Genomic DNA, 19,034 nt, shown 5'->3' with positions numbered 1-19,034 from the left:
AGTTCATCTGTCCCCTGTTGGTAGGAAATCCATCGGACTGACCGGGGACATCTCCACTTCTAGGAAATCGGGCATGAAAGAGGCCAAAGCAAAAGAACTTGGGATGGGGATACCACCTTCTCGCAACTTCCAGCATCCCTTAGTTAGTAGTGGCACTTTTCAAGCAAAAAACACGGGTTTGGGTGACCTCTTGCCTTACTGACTTCAGGACAGCTTAAACAGACGCCGCTCACTCCTCCCTCGGTCGCCTTTATTACTTGGATAGACAGCCCTACGCTTCAACAGCTGAAGCGGGGAGCTTAATGACTCAAACCAGTGAATGGAATCTTCCATTAGGGACTGGCAAAAGGCCTTACTTCTTCTTGGGATTAGGGCAGATACCTTGACCGACTCTGATAAGAACCGGGATTCCCATATGGATTGTTGGGGAAGGAAGAGCAGTTGATGAAGGAAGGATTGATTCTATTAGTAGAATGGCTTAGTCCCGTTAGCAGATACAAACCGATTGACCGGACAGTTGGATTAGTTACTAGACAGGGCTCCTACTTAGGCGGGGAACTCCCTTAAAAGCCTCTTTTTTAAGAACCCCTGATGCCCGAGGGAGTGGGAAGGTTAAGGCAGAGAGAGCTAAAGCATAGCCATCTAGAGTGGAGGGGAAGGCACCATAGGCAGGGGTTAAGAAAGCAGTCAAAGCAAATCCTAAAACATAGCTGGTAGGAGAGCCAGAGACAAGGAAAGCTAGAGTCATAGTCAGTATAGGGAGCACCCCTTCTAGTTCCTGTTAGGGATCGAGACCGAGTTTACCTTATTTACCAATAAATAAGGTAGGCACATTTTTATAGTAATAGCTTATTCTAGGTCCCATTGAAGTTGACCGAAGAGGCTTAGAGAAGCTACGGCATATACAAGGGAAGCGTTAGCTTTGGGTTTCACCCCGGCGTTTCAAAACCAATAGCGGGGACAGGTGTTGGATCTGGTTCCACCATCATTGGCAAAGGCAGGAGTTGAAAAAACAATACCAGGAGCAAAGGTAGAGACACCACTACCAAAGGACAAAACTAAGGTAGAAGCTGGCACAGCCGGGCGGGAGTAGAGACAGTGGGGGAGACCCAATATGTTGCAGGGGCAGGAGCTAAATAATTGTCTGGAGCATACTGTTGCTTCGAGATCGAGGAGCAACATCATATGGAACCCATTCTATTAGTAGGGGAGGGAGCCTGACGGAACTACACCTATGCAAAGAGCGCTTTTGGCGCCGAGCACGGCTTTTTGGCCGTATCTTGCAGGCTAAACCCAAGATCAGGGACGTGGATCTGGAGTCTGAGGTGAGGTGCGCACAAGAGAGTGCAGTGGCTTGAGAGGCATTCATCTTGCTGATATCGAGAATGGCCTTTGCTGCCCGCCTTGGCTTTCATCTTCGATCGGGGGGCTTATTTGCTTGCTTTAGGAATCCAGGCCGATATGGAGAATGAACCGGGGTAATACTCAGGCAGAATCAATGTTTCTGCTGGGTCGTCTACCCGATCCATCTGATCATCAATTACCCAAGCAAAAATAGACTCAGTAACGGAATCTTGATCAAAGGATCATGTACAGCATCCCCTGTATACGCGATCTACATAGAAAGATATAAAGAGGCTCTGACAAGACCTTTCCACGCGATTCTATTAAAAAAAAAGAATAGAAAGCTCTAGGATTGCGTAAGATTCTTTGGCTAGAGCGGCGGTCAAAGTCAAAGACCCAACCAACCCTAGCCGCCACCTTAAGAGAGGCCGACACCTCCCTCCCTTCCAGTGTGGCTTGAAAGAAAGCAAGCCACCTTGTTTTTGGCAATGAATGGAATCAATAGATCGGCGGCACAGTAGAGTATTCTGACTGAAACTCCTGCTTGATCTGTTTTGAGGCCCCTAGCTCTAGGCTAGGTATAGGCCTCTCTAGAAGGTTGTGGGTTGGAGGAGAAAGGGGAGTGGAGGCGGACCTCTATTCACATCTCTCCTCCAACAAATAACGACTTTTCCTCGTTCCCATGACTCCGCGGTCCATATGCCTTTTCCATTGTCAACCCCGGCAACTTATGAGTGGAGTGAGACTTTCGGGGCTACCTACTTTAGGGTAGGGCTTATGTAATATATAAAGGCGAAGAGCTCAGGGCCTTTTTGTTTAAGGGCTGCTCGCCTTTTGAATAGAAGGAAGTGGGATAGCAGGGGTGATTTCGTAAACCGATGCATGAGCTGAGGAGCAGGCCCCAAAAAAAGGGGCCTAAGTGCTAAAAGGTTGTTTTGGCCCCGACACCCGAAAAAAGTAAGGTCGTAAAAACGGCTCATAGGGACTCGTAAGCAAAGCCGGAGTCAAAGGCGGGTCAAACTCTAATAAGCGTATGGGGAAACACATTCATGAAAAGCCGAAGCCGCGGCCGTGGGACTGACCAACTATGAATAGATCTTACTTACAGTAGCAAGTAGGAACATCTATTAGTCCGTATCGTGGGTCTACTTGTTACAAAAGGCTTAACATCCCCATTCCAAAACATTCACATAGGTCCTCGGCTTTGGGCGGGGGGGACGAAAAGAGTCTATTTACCTTTTAAATATTCCGAATGTATCACGGCCCTATCTATTCATCTTTTTAAAAAAAAAGTTCCGTGATCTCTCCGGGCCCGGGAACAAATAGGCGTGGGGAAGAGGGATAATTGAAAGGAAAAAAGCATGAGTTAAGGGCACTTTCGTGCTCGATAGACCTCGAGTACATCCGCTTTAAGAGGTCTCTCTTCCCTCGCATCGTTGATTGCTTATGTCCCCAGAGGAGACAATCCATTTATTAGCATCCCCGCCATTCTATTTATTTGTCCCCGTGGCGAGGGATAAAGCGAAGGCTCCACATGATGAAAGAAGTAGCCGGAAAATATCCCATCCCGTGGCCTCCCCTTTGGTAGAGAGCTTTCCGGATATGATTTATGTTCTCGTTTGGCACAATCTCTTGGGTTCTTAACCATCTCCTCAAAATGCTGGGTGGCACGGGCGTTTGGATATGAAGTATGGTAAAGAAAGGTTTTAACCAAAAGACAGAGTGATTGCCGCTTTATGGACTGACATCAATCTAATCTGCCAAGGGCCTTGCCTTGTAAAGGACAGCAAGCAGGTATAAGAATGTTGGCTGGGACTCTGGCGCATTGTCTTCGTTGCTAAGAAGTAAGCCTGTACTATGTTCCGTTATTCGCTGGATGTATTTCATTTCATTGGTTTCATCGGAACCAAGCCAACCAACTCCTATCATACAACTAGGAAGGGTATACGGTCCGAGATCCATGAGATCATGAGAGAGAGGTGATAAGCGAAAACTGGAAATAGAATGAATGATTCTTATTTTAAATAATGAAGACAAGCCAGCCCGGTGGAATAAGTTCAATTCTGGTTAATCGGAAGAATCTGTTGCTGAGAACTCTCCTCGTGAAGGATATGGCTTCTAAGGAATTTATAGCATACAAGCGTAAAGATGTAACGTAAGAGGAAGAATAGAATGAACAGCGGAGCGGACGTCGGTCACTAAGAGGAGTTCGGGCTGCTATTGATTTGAGTAGAACATCCTGTTCTGCTTCCACTATGAGCTCGTATTTATTAAATGAAAAAAAAAGAGTTATGTCTTTCTGATCGTAGCCCACCCTTGCTTGTTTGGGACGTCTAGTGTAGGATATGGAAATGCTGGACAAGAGGAAGTTTTCCACTTCACTAACCACCCGTAGCTTGTGGGATTCAACCTGTAGGTCTTCCTTTTATAATAGAAAGGAAATTATGACCTATGCCCCCTTCTACTGGAGCTGCAAGCGATACGGCATCAGGTGTTTTATACCTGCTGTCCTTTCACTCACCCTATCTCTTCACATGGTTCATGAATCCAAAGGAATTGAATGCCGTTATGTCAAATATTCATGCCATGTCGGATGAGCAAGATACCAGTTCTAAACCCCCCACAACTAGATAGAAGTGGTGGAAATAAAAGAAAATAGTGTTCTTTCTGTATAGGTAAGCCCGGTGAATGATTCTGGTCATAGCAATTGCCAGGCCAAGGCAGGCTTTCCCTTTCTGACCTTACGTAAACCAACTCGCATCTCTTACGCTCTTGGGGTGATAGAACTGGACACAGTAGAGCTCCTCTTCTTCTTAAATAGCTTATTACGCTTTTGCTTTGAATGGCAGTTGCCAACTAGTTTGGCTGTACCTCGGTTCACTTCACTCGATTTAGAGAGTCAGCCTCTTTGCTTCCATCCCTTTTATTGCATGGAATAAATAGCTTGCTTGCCCCCCAACTGCTCTAAAGCCGGGAATTCCTCGAACTAAACTCCAGTCTCAGGCACAGAGGAATGAACTTTTAGCTTGGCTACACAACGACTTGGTTTTCCAATGGAAGGAAGAAGTGTGAGGCTAAAAGGAGAGGAGGGGCCGCTTTTTTGATATAGTACCATAACTATTTGTGTTGTGCTAGCTAGAAGCAATCCTGCTCTCCGGATGAGGTCTCGTCTCTTTCATTTTCTTTGAGCCTGGGTGCAACGGCTTCTTTAGCTGGATTTCCCTCCCCGGTACCGGGTTTTAGGCACGAAGAAGCAGAATTAGAAGCATCCCAACTTCCGCATTTCACACCTCTGATTTCACACAGAACAAGAATCAAATGAATAAATAGACTTTATTGAGTGAAAGTAAGGCGTTTATGTTACCTGAACATCTGCAGCGGATTCGGCCCTTTTCCCGAAGACCTTTTTCTAATAGAAGAAGAAAGAAAGGATACGGTTCTACCACTTTATGTCCTAATCCTTCTCTTTTTTCTCGTATGATCCTGGCTCAGAACAAAGGCTAGCTTTATTCTTAACACATGCAAGCCCCCTATTTAGTAAGGCGCCCTCTATCGTTCTAAAAACTCCCACTCTAGCTAGATATTCCGGAAGGCAACACACATTGGAAAACTCAATAACTGCTTTCATGTCTAAAGAACACGGTTTTTTACCTGAAATGACCAATCTATGGTGAGAGTCCTCAAACGTAATCAAAGTCTAAGGAGAAATGGGCATCTAGCTCATTTAGGGCTTTTCTAATAACCTCCTGTCGTTGGCTCCGGCCGGGAAGGATAGAAGGAATAGCCGAAGGCAGGACTTCTTGATTCATAAATCATAGGGAGTGGGTTGAAAATCTCATTATAGGTTGGTCGAAGAAGAGGAGGACAATTCGGTTGAAGCTGCTATGCCCACAGCTCTTATTCGAGTCCTTTTATTTTGAGTATACAGGAAGCATCCCGCCCGCCCAGTCGAGATGGAATGGATGGAAAACGAGAGAAGAGTCCGATACCACAGAAGCGGCTGACTGCCGAGATCGGTAGCTTTCTCTCATTCGTTCTTTTCCAGAGACGGATTGCGCTTTGGGAGCTAGCTCTCGGTCACCCAGAGTGGTTCCTCAAACCCATGGGGAATCGTACCTTAGGAGGCTTCAACTGCTCCACATCCATCCGCCCTACTTCTCTATCCACAACCGACCCATCTCCTTGAAGCCGGGTAGGCTGATCGATCGAATTCATTCATGGTTTGGTCTCTCACCCGAACATGGCATTGAATCTGCAGAAACTAAGCCTGAATTGGTTCTCCTTCTTATTCCCACCCAACAACCCAGGCGAAGCTGCTTCAAAATGTAAAGGCGCGCTAAGCTGCATTTTTTTCTAATGTAGTGTAGTCAGCATCCAATTCAGTCTCATGTAGTGTAGTCACCCGTTTGCTGGCTTGGGTTTATGGTTCCTTTAATCCACTTGCTTCTAACGTTCTGCACCTTCTAACATCCATCTATCTTGAAATGAGCTACCTCGTTATGTTATTTGCTTTTCTTTTTCATTTCCTTCGTCTCCTCTTCAATCGGACGAGAGCACTCCAACTTCTATACGTAATTCCGTCCCTGTCTTCGAAGAAGAAAGGGTAAGATCCTTACAGCCCCTCATATCATAGAAAGGGACAGGCCCTTCTCGGCATGATCCGAGGTTTCTTTGACAAGCGGAGCGATCAAAAAGGGCTTAGCACGACTATGGGCATTAAGGGAAGGCTTCTCAGTCATTCAGGCACGTATCTTTGGCACCCCTGCCATAATATATACTTCTTCCAACATTATGACTGCTTTCGGCAATACTTACTTTCAAGAATCTTTTTTTTAAGTAAGTAAGCTAATAATAAGAAAGTTCTTTCATAAGTATACTGTTAGCAATAAGACTGGGGCCCCTTCCCTGCAGTAAAGGTAATTGAATTCCCTACTAGCTCAGTCAAGACAAAATGAATTACCTACTACTCTGGATCTCAACATGGGGGATGGCAGAATAGACACAGTGTTAGTGGAGTATCCTTGGACTCCCTCAGCTTGCACTCATTGCAATCGATTTGGTCATGTCACCAATAAGTTCCCCAACAAGGTAACACAGACCTGGACTGTTAGAGAAACTGCTCAATCCACCCCTGTGGTGATTGAAGGGAGAGAAAAGAGCCCTGAAGTGGAGATAGTCAACACAGAAACTACTACTACAGATGCAGAGACCTCTACTGAAGTACCAATCATGGAGGAAGCTCAAGTGAATGCTATAGAACCTACCAACTCTGCAGTACAACCACCTGCTCCTATGGTTGTAAGTAATTGCTTCTCCTTACTTAATGATGAGATTGAAGAGGAAGTTGACACTCAGACTAGCCTCATTGCTATTAATTCCTTACCTACCTTGGATGAGGAAGAAGTCCCTTGTACCCTTGAACAAGGTGAACCCTTGGAGACTACTATACTTGACATTGAAGACAACACTGTCATAGATGTAGAATTAATGCAATATGATGTGGAACAACAGAATCATCAAGTACAAGAAGATGATCTAGCAGACCACCCAAGTGAGGATGAGAAGAAAGAGGATTCTTCTCTGAGTCACGTGGATCACAAAATGGATCTATGATTTCTGTTTCTTTCGAGAAAACCGAATCAATTGGCTTTTTGCCCAGCGATGCCTCCAACTCAAAATTTTGATTCATAGAACATGCCAGCAAATGGATATCCATCTATCAGCAGCGTCTTCTTTAGTCAATGAAAGAGGAACTCGTTTCATAGAAGGATAGCAAGCAGGTTCAATGAACGCTGCTGGTGAGGTTTTGATTCCAACTAGCGAGGGAATGAATGTTAATAGCAGAATCCTCATAATCGTATGATACCTGACGAAAAGATCGGGATAGCCGGGATGACCAATTTCAAGATCAGATGATCCACCAGGTTGTCCGCTTGGGAGGGCTAACTTGGATAGGTCAGATCTGAAGGAAACTGCCCATAAAAGAGAGATCGGGAGCCCTTGCCGATGCAATGCAGTTCACGATGCTGACAACTAGCTAGGTAGTTTGTTGTTCTAATCTCTATCCTAGTAGGAAGATGGAAATAATAGACTTTACACAATAGGAGAGTCAAAGAAGAGATTGGAACTATCTCAAGATTAGAATGACAAGGAAGATTCTTATCCGTATATAAGAAGTTGGGCTCTATCCTTTCCACCTCATTAATATCTGGAGGGCAGAATCCGAGGGTAGCCTGATCGATTAAGGGACACGGGCACTGGCAACAGCGTATGGGTCTTTTCTCACCCCCATAGGCCAGTTGAAGCGATGACGCACACTGCTTTAAATAAAGCGCAGTGAATAATGCGCCAGACCGCCTAACCAGTTGAACCGTTCTCTAAGAGAACGGGTAAGCCGCAATACTATGTTCTCCCTCATGAGTCAGAAGTGCTGTAATCACTCTCGACTTTAGTAAATAGTAGAGTGATTGATTCCTTCCCTCTAGATAGCATAGGTAAATGCCTGACTGAGTCTAGTCCGGGTAGAACTCAAAGAAAGATTAGAATGCCCACTCACAATAGAATAGAGGATGATCTCAGCTCCAGGAAATGGTTTCCGCTCTTTCCTTTGTCAACTCAGTGTAGTTGTCTTGGTAAACACAATCCTAGAATGGCTGGGGATTCCCTTTTTTTATTATTCCTACCTTCGCGACATGCGATGGTGAACATGTGGAGGACCCCCTTGGTTCCCCTGGATCCACCACCACATCCGCTTGTGACTATAAGTCATCATTGGGAATCATCAACCTTTCCAACCAGGGCTATTTTCGTATGTTAGATCCGTCCTCGTACTATGGATTTACCAATCAAATGGCTCAGGGGGGTTGCAGAAATCGATTGATACGTGATCTTTCTTTCCTTATTGTGTACCTTTTTGGGTCTTCTTGGTCAAGTGACTGGCGTGCTAATGAGGCTTTGGAAGAGCGCACACTTTCTGACTGGAATTACCATCAGAAGCTAAGAACAGTAAGCCGTCAGGTCTAAATCAGTCTTTTAGGATTGCCCTCCATGACAGATGGCTTCCTCCTCATTTTCCAATAACAAATTCTAATAGGCTTGACCCTTTTGCTTGGGTCATTCGTTACTGCTGGACCCTCCGCATAATCATTGATTATTAACTTCTCCGTAATCGAACCTGCCATACATAGTCTTACCCCTGCCCAATCTACTTAAAGGATTAGAGATCATGAACGAGGAAATCTCTAAGATCCGCCTTCTCGTAGACACCCTTGACTAATATTAGTAAAGTTCTAAAGCCCTCCTGGAACTAGAACAGAAGCCTAAAATCGATGCTTACCCCTTCTTTGTCTCACATAGAATCTCTTAGAAGCCCTCTCCCACCTAAAAAAAATAAAGGAGGTCAACAAGACGGCTAATCGAGCATAGAAACAGAGAAAAAGAAGGGCGACTAAAAGGCAGATATTCTAAGAGTACCCGAAAAATAAAAATGAAGCAACTGACTGCTCAACAAAGCTCGACGAAGAGGTTGGAAATACGAGCTGCAGCAAGAATCCACTTTCTGCTTATATAGTGGATCAATAGCTTGTGAAGACTAGTAGCCCTTCCAGAGGACGAGCCCATATGTTAGACTAAAATAGAAGAGCAATTGCTGGAGTTGGACAGATCAGGTCTTAAAGGCAAATTAAAGCATCTTTACTGAAATCTATTGCCCTTCTTGCTTGCAGAAGACTCACTCGAACAGGCCCCTTCTTACTAAGCTAAGATTGACATATAAGCAACTCCTAACAGAGAAAAGGGGAGCTATAGCAACTGTGCTTTAAGTGTTAAGCTAGTACTATGAATGAACTAACTAAGCCCGGGGAATGAACTCAATACCTCAATACAGTACATATAGTCTTTTTTTGGAGAAGGGATTACAACTTTTATGAAAATTACACGGAAGCCGCTAAAAGCACAGAAGCCGCTGTTAAAGGGAAAGAAGCACATCCCGCACCTGCTGATATGATTTAAGTAGCTTTGAAGTCCTGATCCTGGAACTTGGAATGGAAGAGAAGATGCTCTTTGTGATAGGCGGTAAGAGGAAGGAGGCAACCTAGCTCACGAAAGCCTTGCAACAACTATGCGGCTATAAGGGTACACATCAGCTTTATCACCTCTGGGTGTGAATTGGGAATGGACCTGTATCAAGCTACTGCTGCTACCGGGGAGGAATATATACTTTTCTTTTAAAGGAAATCGCTATGTACTAACTTCTTCTTGACGAATGGACAGTAGGAAACCACTGCTATCTTATGTAGTACTTCCTGCCGAAAGGACGGAATCACCTATTGTAACTGCTGATTTCTTAATTGACGAATGTCTTAAAACCGAAAAATGACCCGGTCTTAATGGCTTATATACTACTCCGGACTAATAAGTCGAAGTTAGTTCATAGACTAATGGGAAAGGCTAAACTAAGGAGTATTCGTAAGTTATACAAAGAATGAGTTCCCCTCAAAAGTCCTACTGCCTCCATTGATCGTACTCTTGTGATTCTACCTGCCGCCACTCCACCAGCCTATATGGGTTGTCCTTTACACGCCCCAGCATCTTCTACCATAATAGACCGAAAAGAAGACAGGGGCACAGAAGATGACGTGAGAGAAGACTAGAGGCGAGCTAGCTGATTTAGGACTAGCCTTCTTGCTTATCCGCTTTGATTGCTATCCGAAGGCAGACTTGAATTGCTTTCCTTTTGGACTAATTGAAGAAAAGCGATCGAAGTGAAGACCAATGAGACCGAAAGGCTTTTTACAAAGAAGCCTTGACCGCAGACGAGTGAGATAGATGAAATTCAAAGCAGAACAAGCAGCGGGGGATGAACGCAGATAAGATTGGACTGATCGACTAGTAGGCACCATAAAGCAAGCAAAAAGGATGAGGGGTGATATAAAGAACTGAACACGTTTCCAAGATCATTGCCAATAGGATCAAGCCAGTCCTGCCCCACCGCGGATGTAAGCAGCAAACAGCATTTGTTGAGGGAAGGAGAATTGGGGACAACATTCTGCTTGCCCAGTCAGAAAGCTAGGCTCCATCTCAGGCGATGGGCGATATCTCAAGGAAGGAAGCCACTGATTAGAAATTGCACGAGTCTAGTTATAAAGGGGATTCCGCAGAAGGAGGAGTGGGTCAGATGGGGAAGGTAAAGAGAGAGTCTATTGAGCCACTTGGCACGGGATTAGTTCTGTGGCAGAATCAGTCGAAGTTCCAATGGAGTGATTGGTAAGTCCTCACTGAAGGAAGTCAGTAGCGAACCATGAGAGTCAGTCATTTCTCTGAAGGAAGTCAAGTATCTATCTAGTACTACGTGAGCCAGTCAACTGATTTTCTCACTCTTTTACTATGAAAGCCGGCAACAAAGCAAAGAGTTTCTACGACTACTTGCCCTATCTCTTAAAGCTTCACTAGCTAAAACTGTTTCATTTCTACGACCAACCGAGCTTGTGCTATCTTCTCTTGATACACCCCCATAAGGTCGCTAGAACTCCCTCTTCTTCTATCTCGTCTATCTGGGTACTGAACCTGAGCCTCATGAATCTCTCTTGGAAAGGCCCTTATGATTCTTCTAGCCATCTGGTTTGCAATCATAATGGTCGGTACGTTCCTTTTTTTAGTGAAAATCTTTCCGTATTTTGTATCCAATCTGCATTCCTGTCTATCCAGCACCTTAAGTAAGGTGTTCGTGATATGCTGTTCCAGCTTCTGTTGGAGGTTAGGCCAAAGCTTCCTTCTTCCTCTGGCTCGTGGAATTCATCAAATACCCACAGATCGTAGTAGTTATCCGCCACCACAAAGTCATTCTTCCTGGAACTTGTAAATAGACTCTCAATACCTTAGCAATATAGCTGATGACAAGAGTTTTTTGCACTAGGCTCTCCATATACCGAAAAGCTGTCTTGTTTTGATGGGTCTCTGGAAACAGAGTTGGCACGCAATCCAATCTATCAAGATGTACTTCTCATGGATCTGCTCCGGTATGTTGCTATACGAGTGCATTAACCTTTCACTCAAAATCTCATCTTCGTACACATCATACCAATCTTTGCACTGCCCTAACCTTTTAAGGATCTCTTTTGCCGGTATGGTTTGATTCTTTTTCTTGCGCTATCAGCAACCTCAAGGATCTGCTCTCTGGTATATTCACCCCACACTAAGGGAGCTTTGTCCTCCTTGGTGATGTACGCAAGTATTTCTCCCCATCCCTTCTTGTATTTCACATCACACTGTCTTCCCTCAAACTCTGGAAAAATCTCTCTAATGGTCCTGGCCGCGCAATTCTTAGAGTCTCTATCATTCATCCCATTTAGAAATGACGCAATGTGAGGTGGGAGAATGGATGCTGCTTCAAAGAGAGAAGTCGACAACAAGAGGAAGGCCCAACTATCTTACTGGAAGAGTACCCCTCGTAGGACGACAGACCCATCACGATAGACTAAAAGGAGAGGAACATGATTCTTTGATAGACTCTCCCTTGCTCGAGCAGCTCCTCTTTCCCTTTCTTACTTTCCTTATTAGCAAGTCTTCTTATTTATTATGTCTCTACTTTAACTTTCAGGATTGGATTTTCGTATTTCTTCAAATCAAACCTTTTCATTCTAAATACTATTTCTTTCCTCTTTCTGTCTTTTTAAGGGTGTGACTAATCAGTATACCTTGCCTATCTCTAAGAGGCCTCCCTATCCCTAATGGCTGAAATAGGACTGAGTAGGCACCTCGAATACAAGAGTAAGGGGTCAAAGCTGCCATGCGGCTTAACTCGGAATCATCATAAACCTCGTCCTAGTCCTTCTCTCTCTCCTGACAACGACGATGGTGGCAATGATGCTGGGAGCGGGATGAGCCTTTATTGTTGATGATGCTCAGTCTGAGGCCGAATCCTTATATTTCTTGTATTTGGGGACAAAGAGCGCGTTCTTGATGCTGTGAACGGCCTGCGATAGCTCTCTTTCTTTTTTTATCCCAGCTATCGAGTCAATACTGACTCTGATGACGAGTTTGAATCCTTCGCTTCTTCATAAACAGATTATTGTCAGCTAATCATTCCTGTAGCTAAGCCAGGAGTATACATTGAGAGGAATAGAGTAAACGACCTTCGCCGCTTCCTTTTTCTTGGCATCATCTTTACTATTGACCAAAGCATAGGTCCAGGCTCTGATCGAAAGATATTTTTATTTGTTAGCCTGCTGGTCCGCCTGTTACAGGTGCTAATAATAATACTAATGTTTCCGTTGGTCACTCCTAAGCTCTTATTGTCAATCTTCTTCAGTGTCCGCACCACTCGTTCCCGGCATAAAGCATAAAGAATCGAAATGTCCCTCTCTTTCGAAACTCCTCTGTCAGTTCGCTAGGGGACTACTTCCCTTCCACCAGTGACTAATCTTTCTGCCCAATATCCTCTGGCGAATAATCTCTTCCGTCGACCACGATCTCTTTTAGTGAAACTATTCGGTAGTAGTCTTATATGTATGGAACAACAGGAACCACCATCGCCCCCACCCGTAGCCAAACATAGAGAGACGGAAGTTGCATACAAAGAGGGTAGGCTTTCAGGTGCCTATTATAATACAAGACGAAATGACAGGCCCGGGATGAGATAGGCTAATTACCTACTATGAATTATGAATGCTAAGGGAAAGTTTGAATAGATTGGTTGCAGGGCTTCATCCCTACTCTTAACCCGGGACCGAAGCAGAAGAAGGCATAGTGACTATATATCAAACACAGAAATAAAAGTTCAAAAGCACGGTCAGAAGAGTAGGTAGACCTGCGAGGGAAGACCCGTGGACAAGCGAAGACTACGAGACGAAGGAGACTGAAGTAGACCATTCCATAGACGAGAGACCCGCTGATGGCTTGCCCGAAAAACTAAAGCTTCTTAAAAACTAGTTCCACTCAGTTTTTTGTTTTCTATTATCTGAGCAATACAGAAAATTTAGATTGGTAAAGGCATTACTAGGAGGGAGCTTGTCCTTCCATAGTTTAAGAGCAAATCGATCGAAATGAAACATCTCCTTCTCTTTGTCTCAGTGTATGTTCCTCCTGCCTCCCCACTCCCCTTCTCCTTTTCACAGAAGCCACCACAGGTGAGTCGCCATGAAAAAGGCCTGCCTTTCACTGCGTGAAAAAAGTCCGCTCTTTCACTGCGCTAACTAAAGCCTCCCTCTAGCCAAACACGGCCTTGAGCCCAAGCCCTGGGCTTGGGCTAGGTTTAATAACGCCATAATATTAGGTCATTGTTTTCTGCAAAATAGATCATGGCTGGTCTGCCGATAGACATGGCGTTCAAGATAAGACTAGTGGTTTTGTTTTGAGCTGAAAACTGGGGTCCGAGATTAATGTCGCCAAGTTTTAGAGACGCACCTGCAACGCCCAAGAGATTTGAGGGGTAACCATGAAAGAATATCAGTGGTGATCTTGCTAGGTATTAGGTCCATTACTACTAACAACAATGGAGCGAAAGAGTGGAAATCTTTGATGATGGTGCGAGGTGGAGTTATATTTGTTATTAGGGGTTCTGAAGTTCTAAAATCCTGGCGCCTAGGTTACTAAATACGGAAATGTTAAGCCTCTAGGGATTTTGCTTAGGAAAGCCACTATAGGTACCCAAAGCCTAATCGTGATTCATCCAACATTCCAAGTTCCAGACAGTACCAAAGTAACTTTTCCTACTTTCCCACGACTTCGCTTCGCAACATAAGCTGTGTTTGTTTTCGTGGAAATGTTTCAGCTAGAAAAGAGGATATTTAAGCTTCATCAACTAAAAACTACAAAAAAAGGAGGCAAATTCCGTGAACTGTTTGCTGCCATTTCTGTAACTGTGAAAGGTTTACTACTATATATACACCTTCTGGGAGGGATTATGGATCAGAGGAAGAAACACCTAAAACTACTAAGCTATATCCCTTGTCTAGTTAAACACCATCCCCTGTTCTAGCTAAATTTACCTTTGAACTGTTTACAACAAAGCAAGCACAAATAGTAAACAGACATGCTGAAAAACATCACAATAATATATGCCTATTATTCCAGAGAAGGACATCAAAATTATGATGTGTTAATCCCTGATGTATCTCAGAAGATCAAGGATGCTTTGATGGAGAAGTTCATCTGATGATGAGAAGATCGTCCATTTAAATTTCAAACCAACACAGGTCAAGTAGGAACTCAGTTCCATACTTCCATGTACATGATACTACAACTCATGAGTAGAAACTAGTACAGATATTAAACCTTTTCCCTGCATTGTTTTGCAGAGTGCAACTGTAGTTCTAGTAATCCCGTGGTACAATTGGAATTTCGAAGCCAGCACATGGCTCAGTAATCAAAATCTATGTTCTTTCTTTTAACCGCTCATACTTTTGCTTGGAACAGTGCTTATTGCAAAAGAAATGACAATTATTCACCCGACCTAATTTTAATGGTCCCTTACTCCCTTTTCAAATAGGCTCTGCCTATCTGCCAAAGGTTGCTGACAGAAAAGAGTGGTAGACTTTCCTACTAACTCCACATTCGTAATCAATTCTACTTCAATTTATGCCTGCATTGAATGATAACTCAAATCAATACTGTGATGTTTGTGAATAAGGGAATAAATCTGTCAGAACTCAGAAGTAAATCATCTAAGAGAATATATGGTCAATCCTAAGGAATGCTATGGTCGATGTTCTGGAGTTACTGGGTTGTCCACAGGCCAATACTACATTTCTGATGGTCGAGCTGCAGCTCTCTAGTTACATGCTCAACACAGGACTGAGTAATTGACCCTGACACTAGCCTTGATTGCCTTCCCTTTGGTCTTTGCCCCTCAAACTCCACAAATTATAGAAACCGCCCTTCAGATCCTAATTATCAGAAAGCACTGTTAACAAAACCGCCTGAGAATGGTATACAATCTCTTCCTTCCCCTTCCAATTAGAAACAGTTTGTCCATCCTCTAACTAACACATAAATAGAGCACTGAACAAAGATTATCGCTTTGTTACTGTCCATCCATATATAACCTCAATGACACTCCAATTGAAGGACATAATTTGCTTATTCTTCAAAATACAACGTACCTGGTACATATAATACACAATTACGCTCTCAAAGCTTGATCAAATAGTGATGCATCAACCTTAACACTCTGTTTCTCCCTTTCCTTCATCGTTCACGGCCAATTGTGTTGCTGGTGATTATCTAACGACAGTCCCCACCACCTCGCAGTATACTAATTTTATCTTAGTCTATCCACGAATATCGTCCCTATCCTTCGTAATATAATCATCCCCACCATGACATAACTCTAGTCTCATTTTACTTAAATGTCACTCGTACAGTCTTACTTCTTCACTATGATTGCTGCCCAGCGTATAAATTTGACTCTGATTCATAACGTTTTCAGACATCAAACGTCTAACAAACAGTAGCAGTACTTTCTTGATTCCTGTTAGGAGATATCCAAACCAAAACCATACATATCGATCAACCTTCTTATATAGAAGACAATGTTTTCGAGTTGTTGGTGTTTTCAGGTGAGGGGCACATTTTGAGAATGGATATAAATATATAATTATATGAATGGGGTGCCAAAGACTATATGGTTAGAAGGCATCATCAGTAGGTGCCAAATTCTGCTATTATATGTACGTATGACTCTTGTTTGTAGTATTGTAAAAAACAAAAACAAAAAAAAAACATTAGAAACTTTATCAACATGCAGTTTCTCCATAGATAAACAAATAATTTACCACCATAGTCCTTAAACTACTTCAATATCAGATTTTGTTTGCTAAAGCCTTTAAATTCAACATTTTTACAGAAGCACATTAGAAAATCATTCTAAATTGGATGCTTATGCATATGGAATATGTTAGGTCTTACAACTGACTTCCAAGAAAAAAAAAAAAAAAAAAAAAAAAAAGGCCGCGAAAAGAAACATATATTATTCTAAGAAAAAGAAAAGAAAACCAGAGATGTAATAAGCATGCATCAGTCATAGGTAAGGGAAATTACACAGAAGCAATAAAAATAACCCTTATCTTGAATCATTTAGTCTCTACTAATATTTTCAGGAACGTAACAAAAACCTTCAAAAGGGAAATATAGGAGGGCATTACCTACATAGCATATCATGCTCATTCTACAAACTCCATCAAAGCTTGAATCTCTAAGAGTTGTCTTTGCCACTGCTACATAATATGTGGCTCACATTTGCAGCTCCAACACAAAAATGTCTGCGATAACTTCTTTTGTTTCTCCAACTTGTTTAACAAATACGACATCATCCCCCAGTTCACCACCAACAAGTTCTTGAGTTGATTTATCTGAAGCTCACAACTTTCGTCCAGTTTCAAAATCAGGCAGTACACTTTAATTTCCCTCACAGTTCGTTTCAAAGAAGGACTTGATTGATATCAGGCTGCCCACAAATGGAACTGTTACAAAGGAAAAATAGGTCCCCAGGTTCTTAAAGCTATCACGATCCAATTTAAGAAATCTGCGTTGGTTGCTTTCGGTGTTATATGCAACAAGGTCAGTTAAGCCACAAAATAGTAAAATTTCACCACTCTTCAGAACTTGGATAGGCCTAACTAATCCAATAGCCGAATCGCAAATTAGATTTTGCCCCAAAGAAAATTGCTTGTTCCAAGACATCTCCCCGTCATAATCCTTCCCAACCCATATATCAACAAACTGTCCAGAAGAGGTATCCACCAAAGAAAGACACTTATCAAGAACCCCGAGTGCACAATGTTCCAATGGACCATAACGAGTCATCCCAACAGATTCGGGTGTCGGAAAAACCAAAAATTCTTCATCCCCCAAATTGAACGACAAGATAAATGGCTTGGAAACCGGAGAACGTGCATCCACGGCAATCCAATGAAGAGACCCATTAGCAAACTCAAACGAAACAGCTACCTCAGCCTTAAAAAGCAAGTGTGGGACATCAACATCCAATTTTCTCCATGTATCAGTACCTAACGTATAAACTCGAACTTCACTGAAAACATTCTCATCCTCACCATCATCAAGTTTATAAAAAAACACAAACACCACTTTAAATTCCCTCCTAACAACATCAAATCCAAACCCACACACAACTTGTTCAACATTCTTGCCTACATTACAAAACTCAAAACACGGTAATTCTTGATTTTCACGAGTAATGGGGTTATACACATAAATGGGATCATCAATAGGAAGGACATACATATTGCGTTCTTGCCTTCTCATCAATGACATCAAATGGTCCCTATTACTAACAAGTTTACTTTTAATACTTGATAAACATATAAGTCCATTGCATGATCCTAGTATCAAGATTTCAGACATGGAGTTAATATCCATAAACGGAACACCAACAGTTTTGGGTATGATAGTAGTTAACTCCATAAACGGAACACCAACAGTAAGGTTTTCATGATTGATACGAGTGTAATATATTTTGGGCACCAGTTTATAACGTGAAACCCTGCATGCGAGTAAGAGGTCAGGGTGGTGATTGGTTTGAGAAAGATAGGTGAGTTGGAAAGTGAGGTCGGATATAATAGTACGCCAGGTTTTACATACGAACTTGGAATTAAAGAGGGAGTTGAGGGGTAATCTTAAAAGAATATCAGTGGTAATATCTCTTGGTAATCTATCCGCCATTCTTTTAATTGTATAAAAGAAGGATGAAACAAAAATCACGTACCTTTTAATGATCTTGGTATTAAAGTCGTCTTCCTCACAGGATACAATGGTTTACCAGGCTGACTTGCACTCGAACAGGCTGCTCTGCTCTCTAGAGGCGGCTAATAGTAAGAAGAAAAGAGGAAGGGTAGCAATAGTAGCTTGGGTTGTTTTTAAGGGCGAGATGTTTTTCTTTCTTGTTATAGACGCAAAGTCTTTGTTTTTGTTTATATAGAGGGAAGTCCGTCAGTTTCAAAAAACAAATAAAGACTCCTTTTTCGAATAGTAATTTGAAATACTAATCATCAAGAGATTCCAACAACCCCGCCGTTCCAAAATGCCATCATTGAGAAGAGCTTTATGTCACAACTCACGCGTCACAATGGACAATCCCCGAGAATTTGTTGAGAAGAGAGAGAGATGTGTTTTTAATGATCTTGGTTTAGAGTAAGTGAAGAAGAAGTAGCTTGGGTTTTTGAAGTGCGAGATGTGTTTCTGTCTTGAATACTCTTATGGACGCAAAGTCCTTGTTTATATAGAGGTAATAAGTCGGTCTGTTACTCTGTTTCCAAACCGAAACAAATAAGGGGTTTTTAGGTTTTGGTCCTCCTAATAATGGGGTAATTAGGCTTTGGTCCAACAATGATCGTTTATTAGGTTTTGGTCCTCTTAACCGTGAGTTGACTAACAATGGACGTCCACCCATCTCACATATTTTGCTATTACCCACAATACCCTTATAAGGTCAATGTTGACCTAGTTGACTATCTCCAATTTTGTAGTTATCTTCTAATAACCAGATTTCTTAACAAGACAAAAAAAAGGTATATTTTTTTTCACTTTTACTGAAATTAAACAAAAGCCAAAGTTTATTTGAATAGATTAGTGGTAGTTTTATAGTTAATTGGATCTTAGTTAAGTTTCTAGGGTTTTGAAGTGGTGAGGGAAGATGTTTAATAAGATTATAAAGCGTTGGCAAAAAAAAAATTCGT

General features: G+C 42.5%; 1 protein-coding gene across 5 annotated transcripts in view; it reads right to left on the bottom strand.

Moving 5' to 3' along the window:
* LOC147495713 (F-box protein At3g07870-like) overlaps positions 1 to 18,459 on the bottom strand; it is a 25,731-nt gene extending 7,272 nt beyond the window's left edge. For 4 of the 5 annotated variants that reach the window (XM_086564374.1, XM_086564376.1, XM_086564375.1 and 1 more), the window contains exon 1: positions 16,485 to 18,459. In XM_086564374.1, coding sequence (XP_086420500.1) covers positions 16,738 to 18,021 — 1,284 coding nt within the window. In that variant the 5' untranslated portion in view covers positions 18,022 to 18,459 and the 3' untranslated portion in view covers positions 16,485 to 16,737. Of the gene's footprint in view, positions 1 to 14,387; positions 14,924 to 16,484 lie in introns of those variants that run through there. The other variant, XM_086564378.1, reaches the window with a different exon arrangement.
* Between the last annotated feature and the right edge of the window lie 575 nt (positions 18,460 to 19,034).

Source organism: Coptis chinensis, chromosome 6 (genome assembly GCF_015680905.1).
Source record: "Coptis chinensis isolate HL-2020 chromosome 6, ASM1568090v1, whole genome shotgun sequence".
Taxonomy (NCBI): domain Eukaryota; kingdom Viridiplantae; phylum Streptophyta; class Magnoliopsida; order Ranunculales; family Ranunculaceae; genus Coptis; species Coptis chinensis.
Note: the sequence above shows the minus strand (reverse complement) of the source record. Positions and strands in the feature narration are given on the sequence as shown.